The following is an 18,144-nucleotide window of genomic DNA, read 5'->3' on the forward strand; positions in this document are numbered from 1 at the left end:
TCCTGGGCTCAAGCGAGTCTCCTGCTTCTGCCTCCCAAGTAGCTGGGACCACAGGCGCCCGCCACAATGCCTGGCTATTTTTTTTGGTTGCAGCCATCATTGTTGTTTGGCGGGCCAGGCTGGATTCGAACCCGCCACCTTAGGTGTATGTGGCTGGTGCCTCAGCCACTTGAGCCACAGGTGCCAAGCCACTATTTGTTGATCAAATACTATGGACCAGTGTTTGTGTTAAGCATTTTACATCATCTCAGCAATGCTGCTAGTAGGCAGACATGGAAATAGCCAACGCATAAGTAATACTGAGGACAGCTTGCCCTGGGTCATGAAGGTGGAATGCCCTGTCGTCAGGATTGAACTCGTCTGTCTTTGTTTTCCTCCCAGCACCACCTGCCTCTAATATATAACAAGATGTCAAAATTGAAGTTTAAAGAAGAGACAATGTGATATAAAATTCTAAAGCCAAACAAATTGATTCTATTTAGGATCTATACCATCCCTTTTCCTGGGGATAGTGGAGCTCCTGCTTTGATAGTTTCGGGGAGGGTGGGAGACAAGGCCCCTATAGGTTAAGCTTAAGGTAAGCTTAGTTAAGCTACCTAATAGGTAAGCTACCTATAAGGTAAGCTTAGTTAAGCTACCTAATAGGTAAGCTACCTATAAGGTAAGCTTAGTTAAGCTACCTAATAGGTAAGCTACCTATAAGGTAAGCTTAGTTAAGCTCTGTATGTCAGAGCTGGGGACTAAGGAAAGGAATCAAAAGGTGTTTTATGGTGTTTAGTCTATTCTGCTACAACACATGTTCCTAAAACAAAAATTAAATCAAGTGTGGTGTGCTAAATAGGGGATAATTAGAGTATAAAATGATGTCGTTTCATATGTGATTTTTGTCTAGATGTGAGAAACCAGAAGAATAGAAAGGCAATAATAACTTTCAGTAAGAAATAGAAAGGAAAAAGCCACCAATTGGACTGTTACATTGCCAGCAGGAGCCATTTGGAGTATATTCAGGAAATTAAAGACTCATCCCTCCATCCAGTCAGTTTGTCACTGCAGGTGCATATGCCCGGCCTTGTTGAGGGGGAGGCCCATGGCAGGAGGCATGTCTTCGAAGCCCCGTGGAGCTGCAGCCCCACTGCAGAGCTCCATTCCTGTCAGCACTGCCTCAGCCCCACCATGCCTCATCACTGTCCTCTTGATTGTTCTGCGCATTTGTCTGCCTACTGTGGTATTCTCTGGCTTAGCTGAGCTGCTAGGATTATTGAGGAGGAGAGGAACCCAAATTACATTCCCACTTAATAATTATATATATTATTAAAACAAAATTAGACAACAACGATGATCATGATGGACATAAGAGTTAAAAATAACAATTTGCTTATAACCCTATGATCCCATAGACTGCTTTTTAGGGTACATATTTAATAGAATCTGAACCTTGGAAAGCAATATTAAGTTACAGCTACATGCATGCATTGTCATGGGCCTATTGTTTCCTTTTTGGTGTTCAAAGCTTATAAATAATGGATATGACATACTCAGATATTACTTTTGAGTTATGCAAATGAGCATTCCTAAGTATAGTATTACTGTAATAAACCGCTGAGTGCTATTGATCAGTTTATAAGGGTTAGACTCAGTTCTGTTACTTTGAGTTTTTGTCTTCTCTAGTCAGATTGTGTTACCTCAGCATCTACTATATATGTTACCTAGAAAATCTCTTTTTAAATTAGGGCTTTAGGAAGATGATAAAATAATTGAGTTTAATAAAATATACAATGGCTTATTTCCGGTACATGGTACATATAGTTAAAGAAAAATTACACGTAACAAATGATGGGTCTGATCTGAACCCTCAGTTCCTACCTACTGTGGATCTAGTGTGCCCCTTTACCACGTGAATCTCAGTCCAGGCCAGATTTCTTGCCTTGTGAAGTCTGAAAACTAGAGTTCCCTTTCTGTGTAGGCCACACTATGGCATGATGGCTTTTGTCTCATTTTTGCTTCCTCATGTCCAGATTCTTGTTATTATTTAAAGAAAAATGATTAGTATCTGTGTCTGTAATTATCTGTGGGTACTTAATGTGCCAAGTCGTCACTACCAGGGTTTCTAAAAGTGTTTGATATTCCTATAATCCATCCATCACTTGCCAGTTGGAAGTTGCATATTTCGGAGGCAGCCTCATTCAGCCAGGAGTCTCTGTAGCTCTGATTGTGCTCTGCATTTTCTCTGCAATGTTTGGGTGCTGACAAAGATCATTTTCAATAAGAGTCCGAACTGAAAACAGGGGCAGAACCCTGGCATGCCTTCTCACATTGCTAGAGGGTCTCCCTGGCTGCTGTATTTCAGAGATTAAAAAAAAGATTTCCCTCAATTGTGAATCTTGTTTATGATTTAGTCTTGATCTCAACTATCTTCCAGCAAAAAAAACTCGAAATGTTATTGTACTAAACAAATCTTAGAAATAAACATCATAGAATGATAAAAATAGTATTAAAGGATTAAAACATGAATTCTGAGCAAAAGGTAATGGAGAAATGCCTTTACTTACTTGTTTTTAATTTCTTTTAGAGTAGCATGGTATGTTTTCAGGAGCACAGTTTTGGGAGTCAAAGCATAGTTTTGGAAGTCAAAGTTTCTCTTCCTGAGCTGTAGAGTCAATGCATCACAGAGGGAGCATTACAGAGGGATGTGTACCACAGCCCATGAGCATCCTGTCCAGTGATGGGCTGCCCTCTTGGGTCATGCCCGCTTTGCCTGAAACCCCTAAGGTCCTTATTCCCAGGAGCCTTTTCAAGAACCAATATTTGTTAAAGTAAAAAAATGTATAGGTTATCTAAATAAGAGGAAACCTGTAAAACTAAAGATAGAACAAAGGCTAATATATTGTTCTACAAGCCAAATTTTTAAGGTATTGGTCAGAAGTGTGACATTTGTCACTGCTGCAGTTATCCCACTAAGAAAATTAGCTGAAGAAAATGCCAATTAATTGTGCCTTTGATATACACTACAAGGAAGATGAAGATGGAGAAAAGAACATGGTAACTAATAGTCAAGAAATCTTGTGTTTAGCTTTGGAGTAAGAAAGTCATCTTCTGATTTCTATGTGAGAAAGCAAAGGTTTCAACAAATATCAAGGAATAGGAGATGATTGCTAAAATGCAGGAGATATTTTAAAGAACTAGAATGAAACCAGAACACTTCTAGAAGAAAATGTTGGAAAAACTCTTATAGACATTGGCCTAGGCAAATAACTTATGAAGAAGACCCTAAATCACAGCAGTAATAAATATTAACAAATGATATCTGATTAAATTTAAAAGTCTCTGCACAGTCAATAGAACAAATAGAACAACAACAGAATAGGAGTACATATATGCATGCTATACGTTCAGTGAAAAGCCGATAACCAGAATTTATAAAGAACTCAAGTACACAGCTCAATTTACAATCGCCAAAACGTGGAAATAACCTAAATGCCCACCAACCCAGAAATGGATTAACAAGCTGTGGTATATAGGTACTATGGAGTACTATTCAGCCATAAAAAGATGGAGACTTTACATCTTTTGTATTAACCTGGATGGAATTGAATCACATTCTTCTTCATAAAGTATCATAAGAATGGAAGAGCAAGGATCCAGTAATGTACTCAATACTAATACAAAGCCAGTAGATCATATAATACAGCCCACATAAGAGAAAAACTCATTTCAATTCAAGGTGGAAGTGGGGGGGACCAGGAATAGGGGGGTGCAGAGGGGGAAAAAGAGAAGGGGATGGGTATGCTCCCACTTAATGAGCACAATGTTAGGGTGTACAGCACACCTCCTGTGGGCAGGATGTAATTATCAGAGGGACTGAGATGCAAACATTGAAACTTAATTTCTTGTGCCCTCAAATTAACCTGAAACAAACAAACAAAAAACTCAAGTACATAAGCAAGAAAAAATCAAACAAGCTCATAAAAAGGTGAGCAAAAGACATTACCAAAGCCTTTCAAAAGCAGATGGACTAATGGCCCAAAAAGAGAAGGAAAAAATACTCAGTGACTAATCATCAGGGAAATGTAAATCAAACCACAATGGGTGTCACCTAATTCATATGAGCATGGCTTTTATCCCCAAATCCCAAAACAATAGATGCTGGCCTGGATGAATGAAAGGAACACTTATACACTGTTGGGGAGACTGCAGACTCATACAATCTCTATGGAAAGTTGTTTCGAGATACCTCAAAAAACTAAAAGTCCACCTACAATTTAATGCAGCAATCCCACTATTAGGGATTTACCCAAAGGAAAAAACTCATTTTATCAAAAAGACACATGTGCGCTTGAGTGTTTATTGCAGCACAAAGATATGGGACCAACTCATGTGCTCATCAGTTCATTAATAGAATAATAAAATGTGACATATGTATACTAAGTACTATGGAGTACTACTCAGCCATAAAAAATGGTGAATTAATACCTTTTGTAACAACCTATATGGAACTGGAGACCATTCTTCTAAATCTGACAAGAAAGAAAAAAATGAACTCTACATGTACATACTTTTAAATTTGAACTAATCAATGAATACTATGTACAGAATTGGTAGTGAAATTTAACACAAATTAAGCAGGTGGAAGGGACTGGGGTGGGGGTGAATTCACACCTAACAGGTACAATGCAGGTGAGGGATGTACTTATAACTTTGACTCAGTCTGTAGAAAAGGAATTCATTTAACCAAAACATTTGTACCCTTATAATATTGTGGAATTAAAAAACAAAAAAGAAAAACAACTCAGGAAGAAAAAAAGAAAGGACATTTTCAAAAAGCACTAACATGCAGTGAGGATATAGTGATTTTGATGGACATAATGAAAAATGAGAGAATGATTAATAATCAACAGAATAAGGGAAAAATAAACCCATAAAATAGAATTATCAAGAACTTCAACTAATAATCTGTTTAATAGTGGATGTGTTCAAATGATTATTTATGAAATGTGTCAGCAGGCATCATTGTTGTGATCAGAGGGAAACCTTGGGAAAAGTGTTACTGGAATGAAAGCATTTTATTCAGCTTACCCCAAGTAAAGAAGCTTAATTCTAGAAAATTTAGAACTGCCTCTGGATACATATAGAAACTTCTGGGAAATTTGTTTTCTTCCAGAAATATAGCCATTTAAACGTTTACAAATCAAGTTGTTTTTTGATCTTAGGTTTTCTAAAAGTGATGCTATGTTGGTAATTCTGTTAAAGTTCAAAGTTAACAGATTTTATTGACAGATAAGTTGACAATGTGACTGCCTAGACGTTGTGTTAGTAGAACGGGTTCAAACTCTTGAGTATCATCTCAATCTTTCTCTTTTCTGTCAGCTGATTTGAATCTTATGTGTTTGAATGTCTGAAAGTCTATATATTCTACTATTTGATGATCCAGATATTCTTGAGATGTTATGATAATTCATGATTCATTTGAAAATGGAGGAAAGAGTACTTTAGGTTTGCCCTAGACATTAAAAATATGGTTATAGGAGTTATAATATGAAACACAAAGGTAGTCTTATTAGTAGAGACTTTGAAGATAATTAAGAGTTTCATTTCTCATCCCCCAAATTGACTTAATTTTTTTCCATGAAATGCTATATGTATGTTTTGAGTGAAGCACGTATTTTAAATAAAATCAAATGCCTACAGTTTGGGGATGTTATTTCCCACTAGTGTTTCCTCCTTAGCTTGTAAAGGTAATAACATTAAGTTGTATGTACAGATTCACTGTCACTTGGCCCTCAGAACATTAATTGTTCCTAGGCTTTAGTTTCCTTTAGCTAGGATTCGGTTCTGTCAAGTCAATACATGATTATTCAGAATTGAAATAGAGACCATGTAAATTTTAGTCTAACTAAGGTTCAGAATTTAAAATAACTAAATTTGGGTTCCAAAAGGTCCTCTCTGCTTACAGTTAGTACCATTGAGGATTTCCTTCAAATACAGCCAAAGTAAGAAGACAACAATTCTCACGATTATAAAAAACAGATTGTTATAGCTTCAGGTGAAACTGCTAATTTTAGCTTATTGATTTTTAAATAGACTGTCATAGCCATCTGGAAAGAAAATTTTAGCTGGGGGGAACACATTGTATACCGAAGATATTCCTAGGTTGCAATTAAGTAACAAACACTGATGTAATTGAGGGTGCCTAGTGAAGGTTCTGTATTTCATTTGGGTGTTGTTATCCATCTCCATTCTTCATATTAAGATGTCAGATTTGGCCTTACTAAGAGAATACAGCAAATACCCTGACATATACCATCACCTTCTTGTTCATTATTTCCATGTCTTATTTTGCAGTTAGGAATTAGTGAGTTGTTGAACACACATGGTTTGTTTAGCAGTCCTGAGAATGATATTAATAGAAAATTTCTATTCTAATTTTTCTTATCTAATTTACATATATGTGTTGTTTTTATTAAAAAACAGAGGAAACTAATGGAACAAGTATTATCTTAGTTCAGAATGTAGAAATATAAGTAGTCCCTCAATCATTTGGTTCTTAATTTGTGTATTAATACTGTGTTATAATGATAACTACTGTGTATGGAGTACTATTACATTATAATGCTAGGAAGTTTATATTCACTATGTCCAAATATTAAAGCTACACTGCAAGGCAGATGTTAATATCCTCATTTATAAGATGAGATAACTGTGACTCAGAAAGGTTAAGTAACTTATCCAAGTTGTATAACTCATAACTGTATAATAATTGTCAGAGACAAAATTCAAATCAAATTCTGTCTCAATCTGCAGCCTCTTCTCCACACAAGCTACATTATTTAGAAGGTTATTGTTTTAGTCTATGTCGAGTTGCTATAGTAAAATACCACAGACTGAGTAATTATAAAGAAAAGAAATTTATCTCTTATAGTTTGGGAGACTGGGAAGTCCAACATCAAGGTGCTGGCATCTGGCAAGGGCCTTCTTACTGTGACATCCTGTGGTAGAAGGAAAAAGAGGAAGAGAACATGGAAATACAAAAGAGGGCTGGACTTGGTTTTGTAATAAACCTACTTTGAGATGAGGACATTAATCTGTCCATGAGGGCAAAGCTCTCATGACCTGATCACCCCCTAAAGGCCTCACCCCTCATACTGTTGTACTGGGCAGTAAGTTTCCATCACAGGAACTTTGGGGAACACATTTAAACTATAGCAGTTTTGTAGTCATCTTTCATATAAAAGAGATGCCATGGTTCTCATGAATCAAATTTAAATTAATATTTGAAGCTGAAGTTTCCACCTTTTCCAGAATATGTATGTCTTTGATCTACAAAATATGTGAACATAAGACCCCTCCTTCAAAAGGCTTAGACTATGTCCGATCTCTTCAAAGCTGAAAAGACAGCCTTCAAGCCAATGAGAATGTAAGGTGGAACTTCTTTGTATTAGAGCTTTGATGTTGTCAGAAGTGTCATATCAATGTGTCCTTTAGAGAAATTGTGATAACAGCCAGCATGGCCATTCAGCAGCCCACAAGACCCTTACAAGCACAGAAAAAATTATAAAAATTGTTTTCAGTAAAAATAGTTCTTCAGTAAATAAGTGGTTTCAGGATAGCAATGGAAATATTTTAAATAAATTCTCTGTAATCTTGAATTTCTATAATAATTTTTTATGTTAAATTCTAGAAAAATAAATCATATAGAGTTTATAATTTCCTTCTTTTATATTGATGATAGGAAACTTAGGTATGGCTGTGGTATTGTCCTGAAAAATATTGTGTATAATATAATCTTCATACTTATGATCAGATTGGTGGTTGTTTAGGGTATGAGAGATGTTCTGAAAGAGGAAAACCAAGTGTGGTGATTAGATTTGGGGAAGAGTGGTTGTTGGAATTGTTGGTGGAATGAAGAGGGATGATGCAGAAGAGAATAGAAATTGTATGCCAGCTATTTATTTGCTAAAACAAGTCTGAATGGAAGTGTGTTGATACTAATGCATTATGTATATTTACATATATTCATAGATATTCATTCATTTGTCCAGTGCTGAGTATCACTTCCTAGGCAATGTGGAACAGGCAGAGAGATGAATGGCAGTCCTCTGCTCTTGGCTTGCTGAGGTCTAGCGTGGGGAAAAGACATATAACCAAATTGTTCAAATACCCAATGATTTAAGTCAAGTAGAAGAACACATTTAGGTGCTCTCATTCATGACTACCTGGGCCAGGGAAGGCTGTACCAAGGAGGTAAACTTTGGGCAGTGTTTTGTAGATTGAGAAGAATCTACTGCTTTTCATTCCTGAGAAGATGGTGAACCAGCAAGGGCTCCTATCTCCCTTCCATGAATTTACTAAATGCAGAGACTTTTCTATTGTGTGAAAAGAAAAACAAAAATCCAGAAATATCCTATAAGAGAGAGAGAGAGCTCTGCATAAAATAAAGTTTGGAAAAGTGGAAAATAAAGAAATAGAAATATATCTACCAGACAAATGTGAACAAAAAGATGATACTCTGTTGTCCTAATTTTGACTCAAAAAGCTAACATAACAGACGAAGAAGGACATTATACACTTATAAAATGAAGAAAGAATTTCCCAAACGGAAAAGACTGGATACAAGAATAGCATGTACTAAGACATGGAAGAATGAAGAGTTTTTTTGTAGGTAATACCAAGGAATTGTGTCTGTCTGCATAAGAAAGTTAGAGATTCAGCTGCTAGGTCAGATTGTGGTCAGAACGTGAACAGCCTTAGAGTCCATTTTTCTCTGTTCTTGACACTGAAATAAGAGTCCTGAAATAGGAAAGATTACATACCCGTGGAATGTCTGACAAAGTTAGTGATAAAGCTTTTTGAAAATGTACTTTAATTATATGTCATTGCTATAAATCTTTTTAATGTGTCAAAAATAGTATATTTTATGTGCTTGCAATTTCTTAAATTTAATATTTGGCATCCAACTAGACTGAATTATGAAATGAGAATCAAATTGCAACACTAAAAATTGGTGTTATTTTCAGAGTCAAGCTATTTAGAATCCTTTTGATTTAACTTAGTGATAGGTCATGGTGTGGTATGAGGCATATCAGCTTGTCCTTTGTAGCAAGAAATGATGTGAAAAGCTGTGGATTGATTTTTTGATATCTACTTTAATTATATTAGCATGTCAAAAAGGAATCTTATTAAAGGTCTTAAATGTAATACTTAGATAGTACATATGACAGAAATTTGGGTGTTTAGAAATTTATTTCCAAGTTATTATGTATTATACAGCTACGTAAGAAGGAGATGTACTTTGTAGAAAGATATAAAGGTAAACAATTGATTCATATCAAGTATTGAAGATAAGAATACTTACCTACTTAACTGGGTTTCTCCTAGAATTTTTATTTTCACACTTCTACAGTTAAAAATAGCATGTTTTCTGAAAACTGAGATTTCTACTGAGAGTTTCTGATTTCCTGAATACCTTGTGCATACATAGTTTAGTCAGCATAGGATGGGTTAGTCAGGGTTGATTTGTATTTCAAAATAGATCCTGTTAAATAGCGAAAATGATGCTTTATCATCAGCATGAACCATTACGCACCACTGAAAGCAATAGCAAGGATTTCTGGTTGATATGAACTGATATATACAAGCATAGGTAGTACATACAGTAATGAAAAGAGAGGTCAACGTGCTTAGATTTTTTTATGTGAAATATTGGTTTTTAGAGTCCCAGAAATACTGTATCTACAAAGTATAAATAAGTGTGTTATTATTTTCTCAAGTGACTTCTGAAGATAGAGAAGTCGAGGCTGAAAGTATAATGTATTTTTTCATGATTTTGAGTGAAAATGGTATACTCAATAAAATTCAGCAGTTAAAAACAGAGATGTCTACGCTAGCCAGTGCAATTTATAATCAGATCTTTCTGGAAGCTTTGCCATTGCTGCAGAGCTACTAGATTTGTTACAGTAAAGAAATACATTGTTACAAATGTATTTTTATTTATTTTTATTTTTGCAAGCATGAAACAAGGTTTACTGAGGAAGAGAAAGGTAGGTTTACAGAGTAGGACCAAGATACATTTACCACAGACAGTGAATGGGCCTCTATTGCCAGGACAAGTAAGCAAAGGGGCAGAGAGACAAAGAGGACCAAATATATTTTTTTATATTAAATTCCTAAATACCTCATGAGAGAGATGTTTTAATACTTTGTTTACTCAGATTGTACTGGATGATGATATGACAATCACATTCAGATCATTTTGGCTTTAGTCTGATGGCTGGCCTTTTCACTGGTTATTCCATGTTGTGGGCAAAAGTGAAAGTTCAATGAAACTGCATTTGATTTCTAGGAGATTACTTTTTTTAGATATGCACTTAGTGTTTTATTATGATATATTATTAAATCAGTATTTTAATAAGAAACTGTGATAAAATGAATAACAACGAAATATTTGAAGTTGAATGGTATGTTAATGATTTGCTAAAGATTGGTAGTCTTATAAAAGGATCTTCTGGAGAAGAAATTATTTATTCATTACAGAAACATTTATTGAACGACATACTCTGTACCAGACAAGCTAAGCTCTGGTCACATAGCAGAAGGCAATCGAGACTATTTTTTCAAGTTGATACATGAAGTTTTCATAACTATGAGTAAAGTTTTATATTTAATCAATGATAAAACTTTCTTTCAGATTTCTTGAAAAAATAGGTAACAGCTTTTAAATATTTTAAGAATCATGAATTAACGGTTCATAGGAGAGTATTATAGTAATAACAACTACCATTAATTGAATGTCTCTTTGGCAAGTGTGATATAATTCTGTCATCCTCATAACAACCCTTCAAGATTTCTTATTTTGAATCTATGGTTAAAAATTAAAATCCAAAGAGGATTTTATATAATAATCATCTTGTTTGTATTTCCTCTAAAATGGAAAATTCCATGAAAGTAGAGACTATGTCATTCTTGCATATTTTTATCTTGAGGGCTTGCCCTGTAGCTGTGAAATAGTTGATGTCCAATATATAAAATGACTAACTTTCATCACAAAAACAAACTTCCCTTAATTCTATCAAAAGACCATTAAATTTTACTTGTTCCTCTAGTTAAAGGAGTGTGTATGATCATACTGATTTCTCCTCTTGTGCTGGCTGCCTTGGGCTCTGCATAGAGGGTCTGATGTGCAATTGGCAAACACTCAAAAAAGCAGAACCCAGAACAATGTGGCTCAGTAGGGGACAGCCATGAACGCATGCCTATCACCTGAAGTATACTAGGCTGGTCTCATTTACAAGCTGGAGGATCCCTTTCTGACAGACCTCCTCAGTCTTTCCATACCTTGAATATTAATAGCCCTGTGCTTTAAGTCTCTTGTCTAGTTTAATTATTTTCATTTTTAAAAATTGTTCTCTCATAATACTGGTTAATTTGAAATTGCACCAAAAAAGATACTTTATCCATTTGTAGTTTTAGCCATCTAATTACTGCTTTGGAAAGGATGATCTAATTTTATGGTTTTCAAACTTGATTTTCTATCAGAATCACTTGGAGAGCTGGTTAAAATGCAGATTCCTTCTAGAGATTCTGATTTGGTAGTTCTGGGGTAGGGACCAATAAATTGCATTTCCAATAAGTTCCTGGGTAACCCTGATCCTCTGCAATCTTCTAAAAATTGAATAAATCATGGAGGAACTTATTCCATTTGAAGGGAAGAGTCAGGGAAGAAATTATTGTCCATTAAAGTAAGGCCAATGATTTTAAAGTTTTTGTTGTTCATGTGTTGTATTTTCACATAAGACAGTCTTCCTGGAATTTTGCTGCAAATAGGTTTTCCAAACTCTTTATCTATTGTTAGGTTCAGGTCAGATTTCTCCATTTGGTAACCAGTTACACTTTTTTAGTAGGAATGAACCACTTGTAAATTGGGTATCACATATTCAGGAAGAATGATACAGTTCCTCTAAGACATAGAAGATTCAGATTAAATAAGATTAGTTAAAAACACAAATTAGTACCCTGTACTTTCCCCCTCCTATTGTGTAATAACAACATAAATATTTTTGTAAATGCAAACATCATTCCTTGGGGATCACAGGGAAGCAAGCCTATTGACTCTAGGCAAATATGTATAATTTTATTGCTTTTAACAATAAAAGATTCAGAAATCTGAATGTTAGTATAAGAGGTAACACCAGTAAATGAGTGAATAAGCAGAGATCCACCAATTAATGGTGAGTAATGTGTAGTATTCTACAATTGTAGAGCACAATCCAATATTTGAGGTAAACAGATTTTAAATATTTCTATATCTTGAGTCCCAGATTATAGGATGGGTTACTTCATGAAAAATCTTGATTAAAAATGAATCCAAGATATATTATTGTGGTAGAATAAGTTGGGCCACCTTATTGGGCCACTACCTTCCTTGCTGGCCTTCAATAGACTCTCCAGTCATCAAGACAGATTTTAGTGTAAGGTTGATCATAATCCTAAAAATCACAGCTTTGACTTCCAGAATCTTTAGTGTCGAAATCCCAAAAGATTAAAATCCTATAAATATAATTCTGGAAAGAAATAATAAAAAATTCTGTAAAAGATATTTATTTACATTTTCGAAGGGGATTTGTTTGAGAAACATATAAAATTACAACAGAATACTTCATAGGCTAGTTTACATAGTAAAATAAGCCATGATAACATAACTATTTTTTGCAAGCATAAATAACCAGGTGTGTTAACAATAGTCATGCTCATATAATAGTCATGCTCATATGAGTAGCTGAACTATCTATATTCATAAAGGAACAGGTCCAAGGGGGAAATGTATAAACATATAAACACATATCAGTATGGTTGGTAATTGTGTGCACCCAGTTTAACAATTGCAGTTGTCTGAAATTTCATGATGAATAACCCGTCTTTGGACATGATCAGTGAAAAACAGCAATGGGTCACCACCTCATATGTAGTCACCCTAAGAGCTGTGAAGTCAAGAAATTTTATCTTTCACAAATGCATATATATGAAAAGAAGTTTTCTTCATTTATTGAAGAATTTTTGAACATTTTTATTTATATACACAGTGCTAATAACACAAAGTCAATGTTGCGATAGTGATCTTTCCTAGAGTCTAATTTCTGAAATTTAAAGCAGTAGCAGAAAAGTCTGTCCCAGTTCTGAGACAAAGACCAATTTAATGTCTTTTGTATTTATTTCCTCTGGTCCCCATGCCAGTTGGGTGTTGCCTACCAACATTGAGGGCAGATCTTCCTCACCTAGTCCCTTCAAACCCACTCACCAATCTCCTCTGAAAATACCCTCACAGACATACCTAGACTCATGCTTTATCAGGTTTCGAGGTATTCCTTCATTTCTCACATTGACATTTAAAATGAAGCCTATAATTCAACTTGGCCCCATATCCATCTTCTCAAACCATGCTTAATTTACAAATAAAAACAATAACAGTCGCCTAACATGACGCAACTGACGTGATGCAACTGTCCTCCATTGCATTTAACTGAAAACACAACTAATTCCTTCCCCAGGATGTGTCTTTTGAGATTTAAGATTAGGGATTTTAATCTTTCACAATTGGGATTTGGGGGATTTTAGACATGAGGGATTTCAACCTTCAGGATTGTGTCTTTTGAGATCTCAACCCATTTTAGAAAAGGTTATTATGTACTAGAGGTTTGAAGTTATTTCTGGAAATATTTTGGTGCCATATAGATTTTTTAATCCTTTTTTTGTTTGTTTTGCTATATACCTGCATAAAAAAAAATAAGAATTACCATATCTGGGCAACGCCTGTGGCTCAAAGGAGTAGGGTGCTGGCTCCATATGCCAGAGGTGGCAGGTTCAAACCCAGCCCTGGCCAAAAACGGCAAAAAAAAAAAAAAAAATTACCATAACTTCTGACTAGCATTTTGCATAGAATTTGACTCCAACTTCCCTTTTCTATTAAATCAGGAGCTAGGTTTGGGGTGTTCATTTTTTTTGTGGTCTGTATTCTTTTTCACTTTTTCTTTGATTTTTATGCATGTAAAATATATTTGGATCAATTTCCAAAAATTCTTATTATATTGAATTAGAATTTATTTTATATATTTTTGTAACTACTCATATATTCTAGCTGGACCTTTGTATTAGTTTTTTATGGTTCTTGTAATAGAAAATACAATATATTTTTCTCCAAATTAGTAATATTTGGTTTCATAAACACCTCAAAAGAAGCCTAGCCACATTTCTTTACCAACATTGTTGAGATGATGTGAGAAGAATTAACTCAACATTCTTAATATTTAAGCTCTTGGATAATCAATCTACTTGATGGTTGTTTATTTTTCTTCACAGAAACAAGTAAGATATGTTATATGATGTGCCTAGTGTTTCTTCATTCTAAAATAATTTTTCATTACTAAGAGTTAAATGAAAGAGAACACTGCTAATAGAAAAAAAAGTCCTGCAGGAATGCAGGGATGAAATGTTAATAAACCTCATGTTAAATAACTTGAAATGAAGAAGACACATTATTTGCACCATTTTAGGTGGAATGCCCTTTCCTGGAGCCTCTGAGAAATAGGATAATTACTAACTCACTCTTCTGGAGTTATATTCTATTTTTTTGTTTATGTTTATAAAAGCTTGGAGACTTTTTTTAATCAGTTGTGGTTGTAGGGTGTAATTTAAACCTAAAATAACAAAAGATGTGTCAGTATGTTATGTCAATATTGTGATTTTTGTTATCTCTAATATGTTTATCATGATGGTTGTATATTCTATTAAAACCACTTGGAAAAAATTATAAAATGATTCTATTTTTAGTCAGTAGATTATATTAAATTTTATTCTGAATATCTCAGAGAATGATTCCCATCATTTTACCATGCCATAAGAAGGTGGTTCTGTAGAACATGAATGCTAGACCCACTCAGTTATTAGTTACCTATGTTACTTGAAGCGAGTCTCTTTAAGGCCTGACTCCATTAGTGAGTGCTTTTGTAAACTTTGTAAATTCCAGAAAGTCTCTTTAGTTTCCGTATGTGTAAAGTTGAGAGCACGTTTGGACTGGAATAAGTGGATTTTTTTTCTTAATATAAGAAACCATTGTTCTGATCTCACCATCAAAAAAAAGTTGTAACTAGTTGAGGTGACAGATAAGTAAGTGGATTATGATGATATCAAATTATCAAATTACCTTAAATATGTATAATCCTGATGTTTCAAATATACCTCCATCTAGCAGTCACATACCAGTGGGGTGGGGGTGTCAGGGATGGTGTGTTTTCACATGACTCTGACCCCCGCACCCATTGGTTTGTCACTTTAGAAAGCATTCTATATATATATATTTCTTAGTATATAAAAGTATAAATTTATTTTATAGAGAGAGAGGGAAGAGATTTTGTGGGGAGAGATGAGAAAGAGAGGACAGCAGAGAGCAGGGAGTGAGAAAAGGAAAGATGTGGGGAGAGAAAGAGAGAGAAGAGAGTGGAGGGGGAAGGTGGCCCAGCATCCCAAAGAAAGAAAGGGATGAATTCCCACCTGAAAATGTTTTTTAAAATGAATGTTTAGCAGAAAAAAGTTATTGTTCAAAAGAAATCTTACATCCTCCAATGTAAGCAGATGAAAGTGGAGCTGCTCAGGTTGTGGGGGGAGAACCTTTCCTGGAAAAAACTGAGGCAACTCCCAGACAGCTCCCCTCACATCCTGGGGCAAAGTTTAAACCCCATGGTGGAATATGTCTAAATTAACTTCCAGGTCTAAAATGCAACGAGTGGTTCCTACATAAACACATGGTCTTCTATCCCTTGAATTTTACACACAAATTTCCTAATCAAAAGTTTATTTGTAAATCAGATGGAATCAGATAGTTTTTTCAACTGCTGAGAACATAAGATTTTGTTGTTTAGTTAAGTCAAATGCAATTTGGAATAACTACTTTTAAAAAAATCTTTTACTTGAACACATAGGATTTTTTAGGAAGTAGGGTATACAATAGAAGTTGACCTATGAAAGAAGAGGAATTCAGGTGTGGGTTATCTGATTTAACGTGTTTCTTCCTTTCTGCAAAAACTCTGTTCCCTGGTTCACCTCCCCTGTCCCCATACTTTGGGATTGACCAAGATCCCTTCTCTATCTGATTGTCCTGGGAACCTTGAAACAATCTGCTCTTCCCATGTCTTTCCCTGTTGCTCCTGATGCCTTAGGTATTACATTTTCCTTCCTGTTGTACGGCAGAAGAGCTTCCGTAACTAGTGTATTATCATTTTTCAGTTTTCTGAGAAGGACTAGATGCTAGCATCCCATTTGCTATGCAGAATTTATTTCTCATTTGGAAATGATAGTATAAATGCGCACCAGAGACTACAGAACTCCCATACTATTTACTGTAGTTAATTTGCTTTATAAGAGAGTGCTACGCTGTGTCTGGCACTCTATTACATCTGTCATCTATTACATATGATATTTCTATAGAAAAATGGGGAGGGCTGTATTTCAGGCAACCAATGTATAGATTGCAGAACATTCATAGCTGAGTACTGACCATATTGATTTATTGATCAACAGGTGCATAGACTCAGTGATTCTGTATCCATAGGAAACCAGTCCTATTTTCTTCTCTTTCTCGCTCTCTTTTTTTTTTTTTTTTTTTTGCAAGTAAATAGGATTTAGCCTGAGAGACTGAAAGAGAGGGAAAATTTTCAGGTGTAAGACATGGCTTTGTGTTTTTTCTTTTGTTCTGTTTTTGTAGATGTAGTAGTAACTGGATGCAATAAAATTCATAGTGGTACTAAGCTCACAATAGGATTTGTGAAAAGGACAATTGTCTCACATAAATAGCAAGTAAAAAATTAAGCCTGTCCTTCATAAAAATTTTATCCTGGGATGTGCTTGTTTTCTAAAACTTCCTCGATTAAATCTCTTGTTAGCCCTGAAACTAGAAGGCAGAAAAGCTTCTAGTGCTACAGCCAACTGCAGTGTAGCCTGAGAAACAGGCAACAAAAATAGAACACCAGGATTGCTGTGCGTGGGTGAGGCAGAAACCACATTATGAGCAAAAGCTTCCAGTATTATTTTAGAACCAATACAGAGCTCTGTACTTCTCTCCTCTCTCTTCTAAAAACACATACTACAAAAATAAAATGAAATAAAATATATGTGCATTTGCCCTCTTAGAATTATGATTCTTAATTTTGTTCTTGCCTGCCTTTCTTTAGAAGCGAATCGCCGGTGTGGAAACACAATGTGTAATGCAAGCGTGGAGGGAGGAAAGAGTTAACGCTTTTAAGGCCCTGCAATAGAGAATTATGGTTTGAAAGATAGAGGCTGGACAGCTGGGTTTGCTAGGGTATTTTTAAATGCATTAATGCAGGCTCCAATCACTCGGCCATGCTTGACCTATTTTTGGCTCAGGCCGATCATTGTTCTATTTCTGTGCCTGTGGGCCATGCTGTTGTTGATTCATATGCAAATGGATTATCACTAGCTTTAGCCAACTTGAGCTGAGAGAGAGACTGAGAAAGGGGGAAGAGAGACACACAGATAGGAGGAGAAGGGCGCCGGCTGGAGCCACTTGCAGGACTGAGGGTTTTTGCAAGGAAACCCTAGCACCCTGAAGAACTATAAGTCAGGTTTAATTGGTTTCTTTTTCTCGTGGGTAGAGTTAATATTTTTCTACTTATTCTGACAAAGAAATAACCCCGAAGCACATTCCTATTTCCCACCTGCTTTTAGTTTCCGGGATAACCTAAACTCCAGAGAGCTATAGCATCCACTCTGTCCTTTCTGCTTTGCACACAGGTTGGTAACATGGGGAAAGTGCCCAGGTCTTTTTTAAAGTGTTATGTCCATCTGAGCCTTAGGGGAATCCTTGTCGGAGTTGATCCTCGGCTGCTTCTCCTTGGGGAGGCGGGAGGACCAGTGAGAGTAGCTCCTGGGGCCGGTGCACTGAGCAGTGATGAATCTTTCATGTAGCTGAAGTAAGAGTGATTGGAATATGCTGCAGACAATTTACGAGAGTGACTCCTATTTTTCCTCAGATGGGGTGGCTGGACGAGAACAGCTCTTGGCTCAGCAGAGAATGCACAGTATGATCAGCTCAGGTAAGATCCTCTTTCATACTGAGACATTTTATGTTTGAAAGGGGGC

At 35.6% G+C, this 18,144-nt stretch overlaps 1 protein-coding gene across 22 annotated transcripts in view; it reads left to right on the forward strand.

The window, feature by feature from the left end:
• The window catches only part of HDAC9 (histone deacetylase 9), a 906,973-nt gene that overhangs the window by 397,497 nt on the left and 491,332 nt on the right, over window positions 1-18,144 (forward strand). For 7 of the 22 annotated variants that reach the window (XM_012804388.2, XM_023512457.1, XM_023512449.1 and 4 more), the window contains exons 1-2: window positions 17,482-17,796; window positions 18,036-18,098. In XM_012804388.2, the coding sequence (XP_012659842.1) occupies window positions 18,077-18,098 (22 nt within the window). In that variant the 5' untranslated portion in view covers window positions 17,482-17,796; window positions 18,036-18,076. Of the gene's footprint in view, window positions 1-17,481; window positions 17,797-18,035; window positions 18,099-18,144 lie in introns of those variants that run through there. The other 15 variants (XM_023512458.1, XM_023512448.1, XM_012804390.2 and 12 more) reach the window with 4 other exon arrangements.

The sequence above is a fragment of the Otolemur garnettii genome, unplaced genomic scaffold (assembly GCF_000181295.1).
Source record: "Otolemur garnettii isolate 467f Iridium unplaced genomic scaffold, OtoGar3 scaffold00028, whole genome shotgun sequence".
NCBI classification, from domain to species: domain Eukaryota; kingdom Metazoa; phylum Chordata; class Mammalia; order Primates; family Galagidae; genus Otolemur; species Otolemur garnettii.